General features: G+C 31.4%; 2 protein-coding genes across 7 annotated transcripts in view; one reads left to right on the top strand and one right to left on the bottom strand.

The window, feature by feature from the left end:
* Ogdh (oxoglutarate dehydrogenase Nc73EF) overlaps positions 1 to 1078 on the bottom strand; it is a 57709-nt gene extending 56631 nt beyond the window's left edge. The window contains exon 1 of one of the 3 annotated variants that reach the window (XM_076473257.1): positions 308 to 1078. In XM_076473257.1, coding sequence (XP_076329372.1) covers positions 308 to 580 — 273 coding nt within the window. In that variant the 5' untranslated portion in view covers positions 581 to 1078. The remainder of the gene's footprint in view (positions 1 to 307) is intronic. The other 2 variants (XM_076473258.1, XM_076473259.1) reach the window with 2 other exon arrangements.
* A 2817-nt stretch (positions 1079 to 3895) lies between these two features.
* On the top strand, positions 3896 to 18913 carry LOC143235282 (glyoxylate reductase/hydroxypyruvate reductase-like). 4 transcript variants are annotated; one of them, XM_076473255.1, is made up of 10 exons: positions 3896 to 4046; positions 4355 to 4539; positions 5172 to 5302; positions 7528 to 7600; positions 7790 to 7906; positions 8615 to 8709; positions 13539 to 13610; positions 14405 to 14558; positions 15308 to 15438; positions 16793 to 18913. In XM_076473255.1, the coding sequence occupies exons 2-10, from the start codon at positions 4388 to 4390 to the stop codon at positions 16909 to 16911; spliced, it is 1044 nt and encodes a 347-aa protein (XP_076329370.1). In that variant the 5' UTR covers positions 3896 to 4046; positions 4355 to 4387; the 3' UTR covers positions 16912 to 18913. The 4 variants fall into 4 exon arrangements, with proteins under 4 accessions (XP_076329370.1, XP_076329369.1, XP_076329371.1 ...); XM_076473254.1 differs by having other exon boundaries at positions 3953 to 3971; XM_076473256.1 differs by lacking the exon at positions 3896 to 4046 and adding an exon at positions 4086 to 4182.
* Positions 18914 to 21099: the final 2186 nt, after the last annotated feature.

Genomic DNA, 21099 nt, shown 5'->3' with positions numbered 1-21099 from the left:
ACTACATTTTGATGACTTTGTATTATTTTTGAACATTTGGAGATAAAGGATGATCTTTAAAGAGCAGAATGACTTTCACCATGTTTCAGTTCTGTGATCTTCTCCTTAAATATACCCTACAGATTTAAAATATGTTCTTCATTAATGATTCAATAAAACAAACTTAACCTCATCAGGAAGTATAGGATTGACATTATTTCTTAACACTTATTTACTGAAAGTGTAGACTTCTATAATCTCAAAACTGATGTAGTGACTTTAATAGAACCCAGCAATCCACATTCCTTTCAAACTCAGGTTTACTTACTTTATGTACACTTTGTGGGTCTTTCATCCAAGCTCTGTACATTTCTTCTACATAAACTGATGAACTTCCATTTAAAAAAGGTTCTTGTGCTGCTCTTGCAGTGAAAGTTCTTGTTACATAAGGCAAATACGCTCCTCCAGTTATATTTACAGAACCACTGCCACCAAATCTTCCCTTGGCTATCCATACTGATATCATTTGTGTCCTTTGTACAGGTGGAAGGTGTGACACTAAAGGCCACAAATTAGTGATAAACGTTCTAGCTTGTAACATTTTTGTAAGAAAGAAAAGTTTAATTAAGGTTTACCGTCGGTAAATATTCACACCAGTATCCTGCTGAAAGTCGTTTCAGTCACACACGAACAGTACAGTACAGTCTGTTGTGCCTCAAGCTCAAATCTTTCGACTTCGCAATCAAATTAAACTTAAAAAGGTAAAGTTCTAATTCGAAATTTCTATACAGACAAATTCAGGGAAGTGAGAATAAAAAAAAACTAATGCAAAACTATCTTACGTTATTCGCAAATGTAGCCCTATATATCAAATATTGTGATAATATTAATAACACTCGCAAACTGGAAATACAAATACCTTACATCTACCTACTGTTGGTGTAACTGGTAACAATATTACGCAAACAATATCTGCTTTTAACCGCACTACTGACCTCTGTGCCGTTTTACCGACTGTAATCTAAATACAGCTTCGAATGACATACGAAGCGATAAACTGAGAAAACGTGTAAGCGAAAATGCGAAATGCACAGGAAAACTGCAGAAAATAAGAAATGTTTCTCAAAACGTATTGGATTTAATATATATCTTGATACTTATTAACGTTACATACTTCTACTTTCTATATCCTTTCTCCAAATAAATTTTACAACATACGTTACTTAACAGGTATTTTAATGAGTAACGTTACAATTTAGATTACGATTTTTTTCCAAGAGTTGGCGGTGGGTGGTGATGACTAGCTGCCTTCCCTCTAGTCTTACACTGCTAAATTAGGGACGGCTAGCACAGATAGCCCTCGAGTAGCTTTGTGCGAAATCCCCAAACAAACAAACAAACAAATTACGATTTTTTTTCGAAAGGTAAACAACGTCGATTATAACAAGAATATTATAGAAATTCTGAATAGCAAATAAGTACAATTTTGATGGAATAATCTTATAGAAGAAAAGAATTTAGGTGTTTTGATTTATCAATATGCTGAGCAGGAGCGTAGATTTTTTACACCCGATGGGGGAATGACTTTTGCAACCACTTATGTGGACTGTTCAAATGCAAATTTGTAATCTCTGATTACGTGAACCTGAAAGCTATAAACATGCAATCACAGAGTAATCTTATTGCCACGATACTTGCATGTATACTGAGGCCTACTGACTGATACTTACGAACTATCGCTTAGATCGAAAAGCTTAGAAGCACGCCTATATTAAAGATGTACATTTCGGCTACTAAAAAAAGCCTACATCTAGGCCTAATTATGTAATTCGATTGGTTTGTTTGTTTTGGAATTTCGCACAAAGCTACTCGAGGGCTATCTGTGCTAGCCGTCCCTAATTTTGCAGTGTAAGACTAGAGGGAAGGCAGCTAGGCATCACCACCCACCGCCAACTCTTGGGCTACTCTTTTACCAACGAATAGTGGGATTGACCGTCACATTATACGCCCCCACGGCTGGGAGGGCGAGCATGTTTAGCGCGACGCGGGCGCGAACCCGCGACCCTCGGATTACGAGTCACACGCCTTACGCGCTTGGCCATGCCAGGCCAATTCGATTGGTGAGAACACGAGAATCCCAAAACAAACACATAATTTGTAGGCCTGTGATGCAATAAAACAGACCAAACTGTAAGGGGGGGGATGATTGTATGCACCATACTCCCACCTAAAATAAAGGGGGGATGTATACCACCCAGGATCTACGCCCCTGATGCTGAGCCTGACACAAGAATGTAATCTGTCTTTTAAGATGCTCTGCTTGCAATTTACGAGTCGCGTATTCACATCCTCTCACCGGACATGCTTACCCTTTCACGGAGGAGGGTGGGGATGTCTGATAACAGTCAACGGTGCTGTAGAAAGGAGTTACAAATTGAGGATGCTTCGATACACATGCAGATATTACAATGAGAGACTGAAAGTATAAGGACCAACTGAAAGAAGTTTTAACATAGGAAGGTTTAGGGGTTTACTCCAAGAAGATTAATATAATAATATAATTTACAGTTGCTTTATAAATCAAATATAAGGATCACAAGTACGAACCCCCGTCGCACCAAACATGCTCGCCCTTTCAGCCGAGGAAGTGTTATAACGTGACGGTCATTCCCACTATTCATTGGTAAAATAGTAGCCCAAGAGTTGGTGATGAGTGATGATGACTAGCTGCCTTCCATCTAGTCTTACACTGCTAAATTAGGGACGGCTAGCGCAGATAGCCCTCGTGTAGCTGTAGCTTTGCCTGAAATTCAGAAACAAACAAACAAAACAATTGCTGTCCGACGCCCTTGCGGTCGGTGTTTCGGAATTATGGACTGCGCACTAACAAAAGTTCAATGATAAGGCTCATAATCAGAGGAGAAAGAGCTTTAAGTCTACGAATTTATAACGCAAAAATCTGATTTCTATTAAACTCACAATCTCCCTGTTTTCTTTTTGACACTTATACAAACTTCTTTAACAACTGTTATAAATTTTTCACAATGTGATTTTTTGCATCTGGTGAGTCCTTTACAGCTTAGCTGTAAGTTTGAGAGTTTATAAAACTAAAAGTTGGGTTTTCATACGTGCGATGGATAAAGCGTGTGTGTGTTTTTCATATAGCAAAGCCACAAAGGGCTATCTGCTCAGCCCACCGAGGGGAATCGAACCCCTCATTTTAGCGTTGTAAATCCGGAGACATACCGCTGTACTAGCGGGGGGCAATGGATAAAGCGCAGGTAGTCTATTTTGTAGTATTGCGCTTAACAACAGATAAACAAATATCTGATGTTTCCCCCCTCAGTTTTCAGTTAGGTAGGTGGTACGTCGAATGTTCATAAAGATAACGACAATCATTTGAACTTTTTGTTATTTTTTGTGTGTGTTTATGTGTAATAAATTGCTGTTGGTATTATTATCAATCAATAAAATGGTTGGTGTTTGTATAATATTTGTTTGTTTTTGAATTTCGTGCAAAGCTACACGAAGGCTATTTGCGCTAGCGGTCCCTAATTTTGCAGTGTAAGACAAGACGGAAGGGAGCTAGTCATAACCACCTACCGCCAATTTTTAGGATACTCTTTTACCAACGAACAGTGGGATTGACCATTACATTATAACGTCTCCACGGCTGAAATGGCAAGCATGTTTGGTGCCACGGAGATTCAAACCCGCGACTGTTGGATTACGACTTGAGTACCTTAACCAGATGGCCATGCTGGGCCTAGTAGTTGTAATGTAAATAACATAACACATTTCCTGGTGCTGAAAACGTTTTGTCAATTTGAAAATTAATTTGTTTCATGGTACCAAAGACATAGTAAAATGTGCTTTTTTCCCCTGCTTTATTGAAATTGTTTTATTATATGACAGTTGTGGAAGAATCTCTTGAAATCATTGTTTTTAAATTCTTCCCAAACTATTTTATCTTCTATTTAATTAAATAAATGGTATGTAACGTATTTCCGACTAGTATTGCAATAAGTAAAGAATAAACAGTTTTTCGTTCTCAAGGTCTTGACTGAGTGAGTTCAATAACCAAATTCTAGTTAATAGTTTTATACTTGTTATGAATTTGCATTATTTACGATAGTTGGTAGAATTTTAGATACAGTTTTTATTATAATAAATTAACCGGAACCCTAACTAATAGTAATAATAGTGAGTAGTTACTTGCTTAAAATTAAACTTTAAAGTGAGCTATCACGTAACTAAAATTAAAGCCATACAAAAATTAAGACCAACCACAATGCAGAAGACATTTGTTGACGTTGTAAAACAGGTGCAAAGAAAAGTTTGTCAAAAATTCAATTTTCGTTGTTTCTCTATTCAGGAGACCAACACTTTGTTAATTGAAAACAGCAGAATGAACTTCAACAAGAACATGAAGTATGAACCTGGTGGCTCTTTGGGGATTGCAGGGTTATCTTCATTTACTGTTAGCGAAAACAGTAAGCGAGTTGTTTATGTTACACGGCCAGATATTCCTTCAGAAGCTATCAATCTTCTAAAGACAGAGTATGTTTAAAAACAATAATCTGCCCTTTTAATGATTAGAATCGATGTGATTGATTTAAATTAGTTTAAAGAGAAGGTGTGGTGAATATTGGTGGTAGGGGGTAGCTTTGAGTATCTTATTTTTATTTTAGAGTTTATTCCTGTGGATAGGATGGCCTGATTGAATCAAGTTGTCCTGAATTATAATTTTAGTATATATATATGTGTATGAAACTTTTATAAGAGAAAGATTAATTGTGTGGAAATAACATTCAAAACATAGTTCAGTTGGATGGCATAAATTATTGAGTGTCACAGTGTGAGCAGATAGGATAAGATATTCCATATTTATTGTGGAAAACAGAGGAAGTTCTGAAGTAGTAGATCTTAAATCACACCACACATAACAAATTCCATATCTTTTTAGATTTTAAATCACACCACATATAACAAATTCCATATCTTTTTAGATTTTAAATCACACCACATATAACAAATTCCACATCTTTTTAGATTTTAAATCACACCACATATAACAAATTCCATATCGTTTTAGATCTTAAATCTCAAAAAGAGGGATACTTGTGAGAATAATGTAAACTTGTTTACTATGTGTAAAGTGAACCATTTTTATTTGCGTCATCATGCTTTAGGTGTGACGTGCACATGTGGACAGAGGTGAGAACTATTCCACGTGAAGAACTTCTCAAGAATGTTGTTGGGAAGGATGCATTGTACTGTTTACTAACAGAGAAAATTGATGCTGAATTGCTTGAAGCAGCTGGTATAACGTTCAATTTATATTTAACTTGGCATTTACAATAGTGTATCAAAACTGAGTGCATGTATCATTTACAACATTTTTTGTTACATATCTTTTGATGTACTATACCTTAATTTAAGCATAAAATTTTCTCTTACTTTGTCTTTTTTATTAGTCTGTGGAAGTGAATAAATTAAAACTTGTGTTAATATGCTGATAAAAACATATTTGAGTTACTGTGAAACTGAAACTGCTTAAAAAGTGTTTGGTAAAGTTGTAAGTGACAAACCATTTGTTTTAGAGAAAATGGAAGTATTTTAAAATATTATATGTATATGAAAGTACAGTACTATAAGTTTAATATATATTTATTCAAGTATTCTTGTACTTTAATAAAAAATAAGTTTAGTTTGTTATATGTATGTTTAAAAGTCTGATTAAGTTAAATTTGGCTAAGTATAATCCTTCAGGTATTATGATAAGCATGAAGTATGATTTCATTGTTTGTACAGTAGGTGTTTTTTATCAGATCATATTTATTTATTAAAGCAATACATAAAGATTATTTTTTACTGTCACAAACATAATTTTTTTATCCAATGTAACAGTAATGATAATATTTTAATTCAATTTCATTATTATATAAGAATGCCCTTTATTGTTGATTGGCTCAATCTTTTGAGGGAAATATTATTGGGATTATGGCCAAAAATATCACTAACAGCAAGAGTGCCCAGTCAATGAAACAGTGCATTCTAATCTTTATAAGTAACAACAGTATATTTAATTAGTTATACTTATTAATGGGTTATCTTGTAGTTATAATCTATGTAAGTAACTTGCTTTGAATAGAAGGGAGTATCAATATTCTCAAGTTATTCTGACATGTAATTGAAAACAGCAAAATGAACCTACCATATTACCTGCTTCAGATTCTTCAGTAGTTTGTGAAACAACAGACTCCCTCATATTCAAAATTACTACTTCTCATTATTTAATAATATAATCATTAATTAATAACTAACTAATGATGATTCCAAAATTTCTCTCCAAAATGTTTAGACATTTTTATAAAGATATTTTTGGAAAATGTAAAGCTTAAACTAGTTTTCATAACATTCATATACTGAAATAACAAATGTTGGTGGGTCTTGCAAAACATAATTAAATAAGATTGGGTTAGGTGATAAGGCATCAGTCTTAGAACAAGTATACTAAGTTTTGAAGTTATTACTTAGCCTATAGAGAAATAACCCAACAAGGGACCATTTGGTCTTTTAAGGATGTCCTTGCACACCCACTCATGAGAAAAGTAAACATTCAAACCCACTTTGCATTTTTCAGGAAATTCTTGATATTTCTTTTAAATTCATGTAAAGTATTCTCCTTAATTACTGCTAACCACAGCTCATTACATAACCCTGTTAGAAAATTGTTTTAACTGTGGCCTAGTTAATTTTTACCAAATTTTAAAACTATGTGTTCTCTCTTCCTATTTATTTCAGGATACAAAACAGTTTGAACTACAGTTAAAAAAGAAAATGTTTTAAGTAATTGATATTGGTTGACTGTTTATTTTTAAAATAATAGATTTTCAAATTGTGTTTAAATTTAAACATGGAAGTTATTATTCAGCATACTGTACACTTAAATATATCTCATTTGTGCACTAAATTAATAGGTAAATGAACATAACAAACTTATTCATCTATGTTTGATTACTTGTAATCAAACATTTGATAATGTTTTATAATTATAGCTGTTGTAATAGTTGCAGTTTGGTTATTTCAGTTCTAAACCTCAGAAGTATGTTTTAGTGATTAATGCTGGTAAGTGGAACATTAATATTACAAAATTCAAATGTATTATCAAGAATATAAATGTTTAAAAAGTTGTACTTTATAAAACTTCATTTTTCACTTATCTTTTGACTTTCTTACTGTCACTACCACTGGAAGAAAATGTTTAGGAAAGATAATGAACTTACCCACTGGCCAAAATTGCTACCTTAGTCAATGACTCTTGAAATGACTCAAAAAATACTTGCTACTATTGGTAACAAAAAGAAAGCATTCATAATTGCAATTAATTGGGAATGGGTGTGGAAATATGCTAATATAACATTTAAGCAGTGAAACAGTTTTAGGAGCAGTTATAAAAATAAAGGTAGTACATAGCATATAAGTTTTTAAAGAAAAGGTTGGGCAGTGTTGGCACCCCTGAAAACTTTTTCTTATTTTTATTAGGACCTAAGTTAAAAGTTGTGGGAACATTGTCTGCAGGATATGATCACATCGACCTAAAAGAATGCAAAAAAAGGTAAGTCATTTATTAATGTTTTAATATATTATTGTTTCCTCTAATAAAACAACTGCTGCAACAAATAGGATTATTAATGCAATACTAAGATGATATGACTGTTATTTCAGTATGTAAGTAGATGAAAATTTTGCATTTGGAAAGTATCTTTACACAATTAAGTATAGAGTTGTATCTAACTTCCACTAGAAACATCCTTGTTGGATACACACCTGATGTTCTGACAGATGCTGTGGCAGAACTAACTATTGCCTTGTTATTGGCTACATCAAGAAGGTTATTTGAGGCATCTGCAGAAGTTACAAAGTTAGTAAGTTTATCTATGCTTTAGGTTTCCATATTACATTTTTCTCTTTTTTTTTGCATATTGTAGTATTAAAAATATTTCTTTTTGCATAATAAACATCTAAGTCCTTGTAACATATTTGTTCTTCATTGTTCCCTTAATTAAAAATGATGTAGTTTGATGTTTATTGTTTTTGTATGTACATAAGAGTTCTGTTTCTCTTTAGATGCATTGTGGTGATATGAAACTGTTTCAAGAAAGCAGAATTATTTTATATGTTGCTATGTTAAAGAGGCACCAGTGGTTACATTTTGTTGGTTTTTTTTTTTTCTATTAAAATTCAAATTATGGAAGAGGCATTTTGAGTACCTGTTTTGAGTCTGATTATTGGGCTGGAGATAGGCAAGTGATTTACTGTGGACTGAAAGGTTCAAAGTCAAAGCTGTGTCTTTTTTTTTTGTAACATACCTCACATTTTCAGTTTTGGAGATGTTATAACCATGTTTGTTATTCCTACCATTTGATTAAAAGTAGAAATGTAAGAGACAGGTATTTCTTTCTAGTCAGCACCTATAAATTAAATATATCTGGGACTGAATTTTGGGGTTTCTGACCTGGCTGTTTTGTCCAAATATCACATAAAATATTCATATTTGAATAAAACGTTGTGTTGCATTGAGAAAATAATGTGATATTTGAGTGATTGATGATATGTTTGTTTTAAACAGTGGAGGATGGTTAAACAAAGGGTGGAGTCCATTGTACATGTGTGGATCTTCCTTGACAGGGAGCACAGTAGGAATATTTGGAATGGGAAAAATAGGTAGCTGTTTTCCTTCTGTTTTAATTGCTTTGAAGTATAAATAGACTGGTATGCTTTTAATCTTAGCTTGCAACTGTTGACAACAGCTATGACTTGTTTCTCTCTTCGAAGTGAGATTTGAGTATGCACTTCTAAACAATTATGGTAAATATTTTGAACAACATTTAAAAATTCAAGGTTTGTATTAGTGCCAAAAATTTATAACTCAGTTAAATTTATATTTTATTACTTTGCTTCAGTACTTTGTTGACATAATTAAAAATAGTCATTTTCCTGTTTATTATAAAAGTTCACCATGTTCAGCACCTTTTTTGTTTGCATTTTCAGCTATTAAAAAGAACAACTTTTGTACCTAAAAAAAATTTAATGTTTTATGATAAGTCTGACACCACTGTTAACTATTGAAAATACTCTATTAATTTCTTTAAGAAGACTATTTGACATTCATGTTCTTTATGTTTGTTAATTTGTGACCTAATGGTTTGAATACAACTTTGAGAGTATTTATCATTGCTTTTGAATTTTTTGGTAGGCAAAATTAAAGTATTCAGATTTGATGGCATACCATTAGTATTCAAATTCAAGAGCATGATGTTTATTGTTACTGAATGACTTAATGAATGATTAATATTATAAAAGTAAACACCAACTTTTGTATATTTCGTTACTACATCCACACCACATTGATGTCTTTTTCAGTACAAGCTTTATTCTCACTTTTCTGTGCAGAAAATAATGTGATATAATATGTTGTTTGATAGATGAAAGCTTAGATTTTTGTTGGTTATATATAATATAGTATTAATTGTCAAATAGAACTATTGGCAAATCCTAAACCACCTTTAGACTAGGTGGGTCTGGCAAGAAGTCTGATTTTATATTTGATGGCTGTCTAGCCAGATAAAATTGAAGGCTATGAAAATCATATTTTGCCTGAGCTATGATAATGAGTAATTTGTGTTAAATATCATATTTCTTGGAGGGCTTATAAATAAATTAGAGAAGAGGGAATGCCTGTAGAAAAAGTCATTTATCATACTGGGGGAAATTCAAGATTTTTTAAAATACTGCCTTATAAAATTAAGAACTTAAAAAATTATGTACTATTAAAATATGGACTTTTAGCTATTATTTTATGCTGTACTAATTGGTATAACATGAACAAAAAGTAGTTTAATTAAATGTTGAATGTAACTTACTAAAAACATCATGACATGTACAGTAAAGGATATCCATGGTGAGAGTGCTAAAACAGGTCAGTACTCTACAATCATATTAAAAGTTATTGTATTAAATGATTATTAAGTCATTTTAGAGAATTTTAGGTAGTTACTAAACTGTCTTCAGTGGTACACACAAACACTTCATGCTTTCTCCTGCTTGATTTAGTACATCAAGGCAAAGAATAGATATTACAAACACTGTTTATTCTTCAGGAAAAAACACTTCAAACCCATCAACACATCTGAAGGTAAACTTTTTTATTATCTTTTATTATACAATATTGGTAAATTAAATTTCTCATGCTTTTTAAACTATCATATTTTTCATTATTTTCATTTACTTAGTATTGTATGTTATTATTACAAAGTATATTCTATAATTAAGCCAAATTTCTCATGTCTTGAACTATATTCATCAGCTTTACTTATTACTGTATGTTTCTTATTATTTTTATTACAAACTATGTTTTACATTATATAACTGAGGTATGTTTTTGTATTTCTAGCATAAACATGAGGCAGAGCTACAGAGGGTTACATCTGGCCCTGGTACTTCCACCTAGGTGCAGCAACATACTGTACAGAATCAACTAAGTGTAAATCTACACACTTTCTTTAGAAAGCACTTCACTAATATACTCATCAATGTTATTGCTAGTACACTGCAACCCTTCTCAGTGTTTAGTGAAGTCCATTAAAAAGTCATCTTTCTACTATAACCTGTACCCAACATCAATGTAACTGTGGAAGCTTGGAGAAGCAGAAAAATGAGCAGTTTTCTTGGAATCATTAGTCATTTTGTACTTGATTAGAAAATGAAATAGTTGTACTTGACTAGAAAATGAAACAGTCGTGCTGGAACATCAGTGTTTCAAGGGGCACCATATGTCTGATAAAATTGCAGCTCAGTGTGCTTGTAGATTCAGTGACAACACCTTTTGAAGAGGCAACAGAAGGTTGTAACATTGTTACTTCCAGTTTTGTAGTGCTGTGTGTTGATGGGCTGATGACAAAGATTGATAGCATGCAGTCCAGACATAATTTCAATCTTGTCTCTGCACTGAAGGAATCATTTTACACCTGGCTGACACAGTATGAGCAAAGAAGTGTCTTCCATGGGGCTGTGGCACTGCATCCCAGATTTAAACTTGGCTGGTGTTTCACTAGATTTATGGTCTGTGAATCTAGTTAAATGCTTTTACAGCAAGAAGTAAAGAACATCTCAACAAATAATCAAACAATTTATCCATATTTCTTCCTGAACATGACCCCTGCTTTTTCCATATGCTACAACTTGTGATCAGGAGTGGCATGAAAAAAGTTGGACCAGTTTTCCAAAGCAAGAGTTGTTGAGTCCTATATTTGAAAAGCAATGCAAAAAACTGATGTACTTGAGAAGCCAGAGTTCAGTTGGTAACATCAACATTATGGAACTCAGAAATTAAGATAATTAAGTTTTTAGTGAAGATTTTGCAGGAAACGTCGGATAATCTAAATACTGGCTTTGGCCAAATAAACTCCTAAAACAACAGGTGGAGAAAAGTCTTTGCATATTTTTTTACGTAATATCTGTTTTTGTAGACCATTTGAAAGTAATATCTAGGAATGAAAATATAGGTAGCATATGAAGCAATGCGTGAGAGTATAAACATAACCTTAACTGTTAAACAGGTGGCTATAAAATCAGATAGCTAAATGCAAGACTACCAACATGCCTGTTAACAAAGATCCTACACCATGAGAATAATGTCAAGAACTTTTCAACAGTATGACTTTATATACAACTACTTTTTTAATAGAAATTAATGTTTGTAGGGATGGATAGTTCAGCACATGTTTGTAAACACTGCTGGTTCATTGAATGACATTATGAAGTCATAAATAAAAAAAATACATTTCACAAAGAAAACTTGGAAAAGTTTAATATTTTAGCAACACAAGGTGTCCCAAAATGAATATGTGTAAAAGAAAGTTGGATAACCTTTTTATCATCTGAGATAACAACAAAATTCAAAACTGAAATATCTTCTGAAGGCTTGTAAGTTTTCTTAAAGTTAATTATTATTGTTATTATTTTTAATATCTTTTATTGCAGATTTGGAAACTGGTCCTATTTTGAGTAAAAAGGCAACTCATGAAAAGGTCTTCTGATTTCAGCCTTCTGGATCTTTATCTTTGAGGCTTTTTAAAACAAAAGTCGATTATGATAAAACAATGAATTGGGATGAATTGAAACTTTGTGATTCTGTCTTATCCATTGTTACACCTATGTTGGAAAACATGTTTTTAGAATTAGGTTCATCATAGCTAATGATGGAAGAAATTTAAGGTTTATGAATTAATTTCAGTAAAACCTGCAAGCCTGCAGAAGAGGTTTTGTTTTGAATATTTGTATGATCTCAAATAATACAATTGCTATACAACTTCATTTTTGGTACATGCCTTTTGGAACACCCTGTAGTTTTTTCATCCATCCATAAAAGTATGTAACAAAATTTTTACTTTTTCTTGTTTCTGGGCAGAAAGTGTTATTTCCCAATTGCTTATGCCTTAAAGTAAATGGAAAAGACCTATTTTTCTCTTCAAACTTTGCTTTTGTGACCTGGGAACATATAACGAAAACATGATGGGAGACTGTATTTGGGGGCTGATATGTGAAAGTGATTTACATTACAGTCGCAAATCTCGAAAAAACTACTCACTTCTAAACAGTTTTGTTTATATTTATGTAACTTCAGTATAAATACATGTAAATCTTGATTCATATGTTGTTTTATTTAGACTTTATGTAAATGAAAATGTGCAAATTTATCTGTTTTGACATAGAAAATAGGTTAATTTCTAAGTTCCATTATCCAGGTCACAAAGCAAAGTTTGGAGGAATAATGGCCATTTTCTGTACTTTTACAATGTAAGCAATTAAGAAACAACACATGCTATCCAGGAACAAAATTTGTGTAACATAGTGTAAAAAGTTAGTGTGTGTGAATATATATTTAAGTGAGAATGGTTTATTGATTATTTTTTCACAAATAAAACAGTCATGTGGAAGTTAGATGATGTTTGGGAATAGCATTGTACTTGTTTTGTTAGTCACATGCTTTTAGAATGAAGCATTGGACATATTTATTATATATCCCTTCTTCTTTCCACAGGCCTCATGTTAGCTGTTAATTCTCACAAGTTTCTTTCTTCTAAGATAAAGTGACAAAAGCATTTAAAAATAAAGTTATGATATTTAACTGTAACAAAAACTTTATTGTAGTTTTGATATTCTCCAGAAAAATAAGTTTCAAACTGTTGAAGCTATTACACATGGTAATTAAACAACAGTGCAAGTATAAACAGATATGATCACGTGCTTGAGATGTTTTATGAAACTTAAGATATTTCTGTAACATTTTGTGTATATTATGTCTAATGTCTGAATAAATTGAAGTTATTCAGTGTATTGAGTGTTTCATAAATACAAGAAAATGGTAGCTACATAAATTTTAACTCTTTGTAAGGAGCCTACAGTTTGTAAAGCTCAGTAACTTATGATAGCAGTTATGAACAATAATGAAGAATATGTTTATAAATTTTGTCAAAAAATATCTTTTTCAGGACAAGCCACCGTGGAACGTGTAAAGGCTTTTAAACCCAAACAGATTTTGTATAATAGCAGGTCAAAGAAAGGTAAGATATTAAAGCATTAAAATAAATACAATTAATAGTTGTTGTTTTTTTTCAAGTGGATTACACGTAGTTTCTTAATCCAAAGAATGTTAGAAGCTTTGAAGAATTAACAAATGTACTCTCTTATTTTTATTTATTATATAACACAGTTTCACAGACTTGTGATGCTATTAAAGAAGGAGCTTTTGTGGACCTAGAAATGATGTACATATGTACTGCTTACTATTTTACATGTAAAATTTGATGTGATTGTGCTCTTTTCTTAAGTACTAAACATGCTTTAAAATGTATGAGAAAAAATTACCATTTATTAAGCTGAACTTGTACAGGTTATACAATATAGTATTTTATTTTAATGTTAACACAGGGTTTAATTATTTGTCTTTAACCTGTTCAGTGCTGTAGACGAGATAACTCGTCCAAGCAGATCGGTAACACAGTGCCACGGATGAGTTAATTCGTTATCAATAATACCTAACTTGAACACTAGATGTCAGAACCATACATGCATTTTACCTACTTACAAATTGTTTGACTTTCGATCCAAAATGGCGTCACGAAAAAGTTGCAAAATGAAGAAGTATTAGAGTTGTATAGAGCTGAAATACTTAGCAGTCAACAGGTTAATGGATTAGTTGTTTTTGCTTAACATTTAAGTAAAGCCTTTTATATATACTATTGAATCTTCTGCCTTAATATATCAGTTTGTAGTTATTGGTCTGTGCCTTCTGATTCTGTTAACATATTTCTGTTTGAGAGCTTAGTAATAATGTAAACAATATTCTTTTTTGTAGAAGTTGAAGCAAGTTTTGTAGATTTTGACGAACTGCTTTGTAAGTCAGATTTCTTGATTCTTTGTTCATCCTTAAATCATGAAACAAAGGAGGTGTTTGATGAAAGAGCTTTCAAACTGATGAAGTCAAATGCTATTTTCATTAACACAAGCAGGTTGTATAAGTCTTTAACTTTCTTTTTTATGTGTGTGCACTTATTAAGCATATAGTTTACATGTTTATATTCATACAAACTTATTTTTCTGTGACCTAAGAATAATGATAAAATTTAAATAGCTTTGAATCATCTTAAAGAATTGTGTAGGTTGAATAAATATTCTTTCTGTGGTTCAAAAGTTATTTTTCAGTCAAGAACTTTTCATCCTAATCATTGCTGAATGATATATATTTAAAAGATTTGTTTAAAATTTATTGTTACATTTGATGATTTAGTTGAGTATATATAAGTGTATACAAATATATAAAAGGCAGTAATGAATTATTATGTGACTAAAAGTTATAAATTACATTGCCAAGTGCTAAATTAATTTTATGTCCATAATTAATCCATTTTCTTTTGGGAAAAAAAAATGACTTCCTTAGATGTACAAAAATTTAAAAACCTATTTTTGCTTTAGAATATATTTATTGCCTTCCAGTGTGTCAGGGGTAAGGCATACAAGGCTTAAATTCTGGTTTTGATATTTAAAGTAGGTACAACACAGCTAGCCCATTCATTAACTTTGTACTTAAGAAAAAACAAATGTATATTTTTTTATGCAAATTTATAAGTCTTACGTGAATCTTGGTGTGTGACAAAAATGTTTCAATAAATTTAGCATATTGCATACGTGACACAATGTTATGGATGCAGTTTTCAAAGATGACATTATTATGACGTGACCTTATGAATATATCTTTCAGGGGTGGCATTGTAAATCATGATGCTCTTTACAAAGCTTTAGTAGAGAAAGAAATTCAAGCAGCTGGTTTGGATGTTATGACGCCAGAACCTTTGCCTATTGATCACCCTCTGACAAAACTCTCAAACTGTGGTAAGTTTAAGTAATTGCCTTGAGAAGAGCACTAAACAAATCTCTACAAATTTTATATGTACCCTTAACTAAATTATAAACAAACTTTGATTTAACAAAATTACTTTGACATTGACAAAAAAATGCATTTATGAACAAATTATGATTAATTACAGAATGAGCCCGGCATGGCCAGGTGGGTTAAGGCATTCGATTAGTAATCTGAGGGTCGTGAGTTCGAATCCCTGTCGCACCAAACATGCTTGCCCTTTCATCCATTGGGGCATTATAATGTGGCAGTCAATCCAACTACAGTATTGACTGAAGTTTAGTGAAGTTTTGATTTTATATATAAATAAACTAACTTTTATCTTTGGGTAATATTTCAAAGAAATTTGTGTAGTCAAAGTTTTTATTTTTAGTGTTTATTTTTGTATGATCTCCTTATGAAGGAATGGAAATCACAGCATTGAGCTAATGGAATAATTTGAAATCTACCTGGTGTTAAAAAAAGTGGTTAAATTTGTATACAGAGGAAAAAACTATAATTTCAATAAGTAACATTAATAATGTTTAATTTATAATCATTCCTTTAATGTTTTTCTAAAGACAAATTATTTTTGTTTCACAAGTCACTTACGCCTTGGTTCCAAAGATAATAAGATGAAACTTTAGTAATTTTGTAGAGGCAAACCAGACATTATAGAGTGTGTAACTAACTGTTGTTAAATCCTTTCCAACCAATATTCAGTATATAGATGTGCAGCATAGATACTGATAGTATTTTAGGTACAACAGTCTAGCTAGTGATGATGCTTTGTTCAAGCACATAGCTGTAGGATGCAGTAAAATCAAATGATGGGAAAGCACAATTTCTATATAAAGTTGTAGGATATAGTGGCCTTAATACATGAGATAAACAATACATGTATAAAGTTATATAATACAGTGATCCTTATGTATAGGAAATACAATCCTTATATGAGGCTGTAACATACAGCAGTATCAATATATGGGAAACATGTACATTATCACATTGATATGGTTATTTGTACTGAACTATAGATATAGTATAACTATTAATTATGGTAGCTATAAAGTTAATCATAGTACAGTTTGTTTTTAGTTGTTTTTTGTTTTGTTTTTCTACCAATAATGTAATCACAGTTGGGTGATTTTCACTTAAAAAGTTATTTCAAATGACTAATTCTCAATACTTTTCAAGTTAATTTTTAGAATTCTGTTTGTATATTTGGAATAATATTATCCCCTTAATTGTGTGCTAGCATGTATTAAGTTTATAAAACAAATTTTCTTATTGGTGTGTAATTCTTTTGTTTTTTTTAATCACAAACTTAACATGTTTTTCTTTTAGTTTTAATACCACATATAGGAAGTGCCACTGTTGAAACTAGGACTACCATGGCCATTTTAACTTCTCAGAACATACTGTCAGCTTTGAATGGGTCTTCCATGCCAGCTTCAGTATTTTAAAACCCATATAAACTATGATACTTTGACATTTTTGTTAATAAGCCTCCAACAGTTAATACAGAAATTGTTTCAGGATTTGAAAAACTACATAAAATGAAGGATTGTTCTAATGTTCAATTTTGAAGTTTGGGCAGAAGTGTAAGAATTTCAAAAAACACAATTTCTATATAAACTTGTAGGGCTTTAATAGATAGAATAAATAATACACATATAAAGTTGTAAGATACAGCCATCTTAAATTTAAAACCTAATTATAAGTTCAAATAACATGTTTGATTTCAGTGTCAAATTGTATTTGTGTAACTAATATATAAGTTGTGTTTGATACAACTTATGAGGCTGTAACATACAGCAGTATTAATACGTAGGAAATATTTACATTATTATATTGATATGATTATTTGTACTGAATTATAGGTGTATTACAGTTATTAATTATGGTAACTATAAAGTTAATCATAGTACAATTTATATGTTTTTAGCATTTCTTTCTTTCAGTAATGTAATCACAGTTGGGTGATTTTTCACTTAAGTTGTTTAAAATGACTAATTCTCAATACTTTTCAAGTTAATTTTTAGAATTCTGTTTGTATATTTGGAATAATATTTTTTCCTTGATTGTGTGCTAGCATGTATTAAGTTTGTAAATTGGAATTTTCTTATTGGTGTATAATTTTTTTTTTTTTTCAATATTTGTTTCAAACCCCTAATAAGAAAATACAGTTTTAGGATTTAAAAACTACCTAGATTAAAAAACTGTTGCCAATGTTGGTTTCATACTTCTACCTATCTAATAAACAGCTCCAATGATGTTGAGAAAACCCACTTATAGAGAAAAATATATATGTAAAAACGGCTTGTTTGGGTTGAGAACATTTTTTTTGTAGAGGAACAAACAACGTTTCGACCTTCTTCTGTCATCGTCAGGTTCAGGTCAAAACATTGTTCACTCTACATATAAAAAAATTTCTCAACCCAAACAAGCCGTTTTACATATAAACAGCTCCAGTGTTTACAAACTATTGCCAATGTTGGTTTCATACTTCCAGCTATCTAATAAACAGCTTCAGAATTTAAAAACTGTTGCTAGTGTTGGTTTCATACTTCCAGCTATCTAATAAACAGCTCCAGTATTTAAAAACTGTTCCAATTTTGGTTTTATAGTTCCAGCTATTTAAAAACTGCTGCAATTTTGGTTTTGTAGTTCCAGCTATTTAATAAACAGCTCCAGTATTCAAAACTGTTGCCAATGTTGGTTTCATACTTCCACCTATCTAACAAATAGCTCCAGTGTTTTGAAAACTATTTACATTTTAAAAATTTAGGTAGTTTGTACCAATCTCACAAAAATATAAGAAACTATTCATGTATTTTGTGACTAATATCAATTATTTTTTTAACCAAACCTCTAGTAATGTATAATACTAAGAAAACAAAAACTCCTTGTCTTGATCTGTGACAAACTATCATGCTTTGTGCCATTGTTTTTAACCATGCCTACAGAATAATATTAACAAAAGAGTATATCATAGTAACAATGAATGAATGAAAACTATGTTGTTAATAGTTTAACTTAGTGTTATAGACTTGGTATATTACTTGTGCATAATACAACTCTCCTTCAAAATTTATAACTAAATTTTTCTTTTTTTCATTCTTTTTCATGGTTGGGTGTATCATTTATTCTACACTAATGTTGACTGAATTGTTGAATTAATCAGTTACAGTGTAGCAGACTTTCTGGTATGGTAAAACCTATTGCAATGTTTTTATGGTTAATTAGAGATTCCAACAAAATTACTTTAAGTTAACAGTATGTAGTTTCAGTCATCTGTGTAACACATCTTTGATTTTTATTTTAACCAGTTTTTTTTGTACCATTTAGTTACATTCTTAAACTTAATTGTTTGTGTTTTTTTATCATATGAATATATCTTATTATCTCAACATATGGACTATATATTGTATGGATTGTACAATAAAAATGGTGTTTTTTAATAAACCCCAAGAGTGTGTGACTGATCTTTAAAATAATACATTCATCAGAAAGCTATTGGTGTACTTCAGTAAGATAATATGAAACAAAGCATTTTGGCTTTTATTTGTTAACTTACCTTTATTTACAGTAACTCTCTTTTCTCTCTTTTAATCATAACATCAAACTAACAAGAGTATATCATGTTTCCTTTTACACACAAAAAAAATATTATTTCTTGCTTGAGTTTCTAACTTTTTTTCCCAATATACAGACGTATGGGTGATAAAGTCTTTTGAGATGTAACTTGAGACCTGTGAGAAAATCACAATAGAAAAATAAAAACACTTTTATTGGAGCTTTTCTTCCACTGTTACCATATGAAACACAAATCAAACATTAAAATTTCAAAAATATTTGTGATCATATTTACAAGATCATTGATGTGTATATTTGAAAAATTATTTCAGTTTGCAAGGTACAAACCAGTCAAGTTTAACTAAAAGATACAAAATACAGTCTAAACAAGGATGCTTGAAACCCAATACTAGGATTGGAACCTCACCAAATCATTTGTGTGCAGTCATATTCTCTCTGATGACTGTGCATCTTTACTATGGCTTTGCAATATAATTTCCATTAACTGTTATGTCCAAAGTGCAGTGCTTCCATCTGATTTTTTTTCCACAATCATACTAGCAATAGAAGGACAAAAGTTTCCCACTGCCCTTTACAAAAGTCTGATATCAAAGAAATTCAAAGGAATTATATCAGGTGACTTGACTAGTATGTCATTGTACATAATATAAATGTATATTCCATTCCCCAGTTGTTTTTGAGTATATGGTAGTTGAATGGGAGGTATAGCTGGAAGCCTTGTCTTGATGAACCCAAGTCCAACTGAACTCATTTGCAGATTCTCTTTGATTATGATGCATAGGATATTTGGATAGCTTTTGCCACTGATGTTTGTATTTGTGGGTTCTCATCTTTTACAATATGATAAACTATTCTTACCACAGCTGGGTCTCACTTATTGCAGAACACTTTCTGGACAATCATAGTGCCTCTTGTTTGACCATGTTCTTTTTTGGGTTTTTTTCAGTGCTCTTAAGTACAAGAGATAACCCCCTCTTGGAAATTCTAATTCTGCAATCTGACTATATCTATGATTTGTGTGTTGGAAGGGGCTGTTACATACCCTTCTATAAAGAGATTCAAGTTTTACTTATATCACCGTACTTTTGGAACACAAAAAAGTGTAAAAATGTAGACCTGATACTTGCTTGTTTCACTGTTATTTTTTACAGGGTGTGGTTATGAAAGTATGGTTGTTTGTAGGTGAGTTTTCATCACGACAGATACATGGCTATTCTCTGTTGATTAGAAATTTCTTGAAATGTGTCTAGCAGAGGAATCAGTGAATATCCTATAATTGTGTATGAATAGATTCGTTGTGCTGGCAGAAAGCAAAATCCATGTCTTTATTTTATTACAAATTATAGTTTTTACAGTAAGGGCGAATGTTTATTAAAACAGGTACAAAGTTTTGATCAGTGTTTCAATAATTTTCAAGTTCACAGGTGCAAAAACCTGATTATAAAAAAAACAAAAACTCCATATTACACTGGTGTTTTTCGTTGAGATTGGGCTGAAATCACGAATTCTGTATGACCAATTATTTGCGTGAGTAATTGCAAATCAAACTACAAATAATCTTTGTTACAAATTTACTGTAATTATCATCGACTTGCACAAAGGACTGCTTTCAATTTGCCCACTATTTATTTGAGGTTGTATTTAACATTTGATTAAATTAATTACACATATATATATATATATATATATCAAATTAGGTCAATCTTGTGTTCAGTCAAGAGAAATCTTCGGAGGGAATATGTTTCAAACCAGATAAAGTACCCATCGTACTGGACGGAAGTTATGTAAATTCGTGTTTGATGAAAGGTTACCTCAGGAAAACTTGCTTCATTTATAAGTAATTGTAAAATTACTTAAAAACTTTAAAACAAAATGTGAAACCGCAAGTTTTCCTGTATCTCCGCATGGATCCAACAAACCTACATGCCAAATTTGGTGAAGATCCATCCTCATCCTGCGGAGTAGTTACACGGACAGACATCAAACAATTTTATTATATTTATAGTTACACGTGTGTTGTTTTTTTTCTTATAGCAAAGCCACATCAGGCTATC

The sequence above is a fragment of the Tachypleus tridentatus genome, chromosome 12 (genome assembly GCF_004210375.1).
Source record: "Tachypleus tridentatus isolate NWPU-2018 chromosome 12, ASM421037v1, whole genome shotgun sequence".
Lineage (NCBI taxonomy): Eukaryota > Metazoa > Arthropoda > Merostomata > Xiphosura > Limulidae > Tachypleus > Tachypleus tridentatus.
The sequence above is the reverse complement of the archived record's forward strand: the minus strand, read 5'-3'. Positions and strand labels throughout refer to the sequence as shown.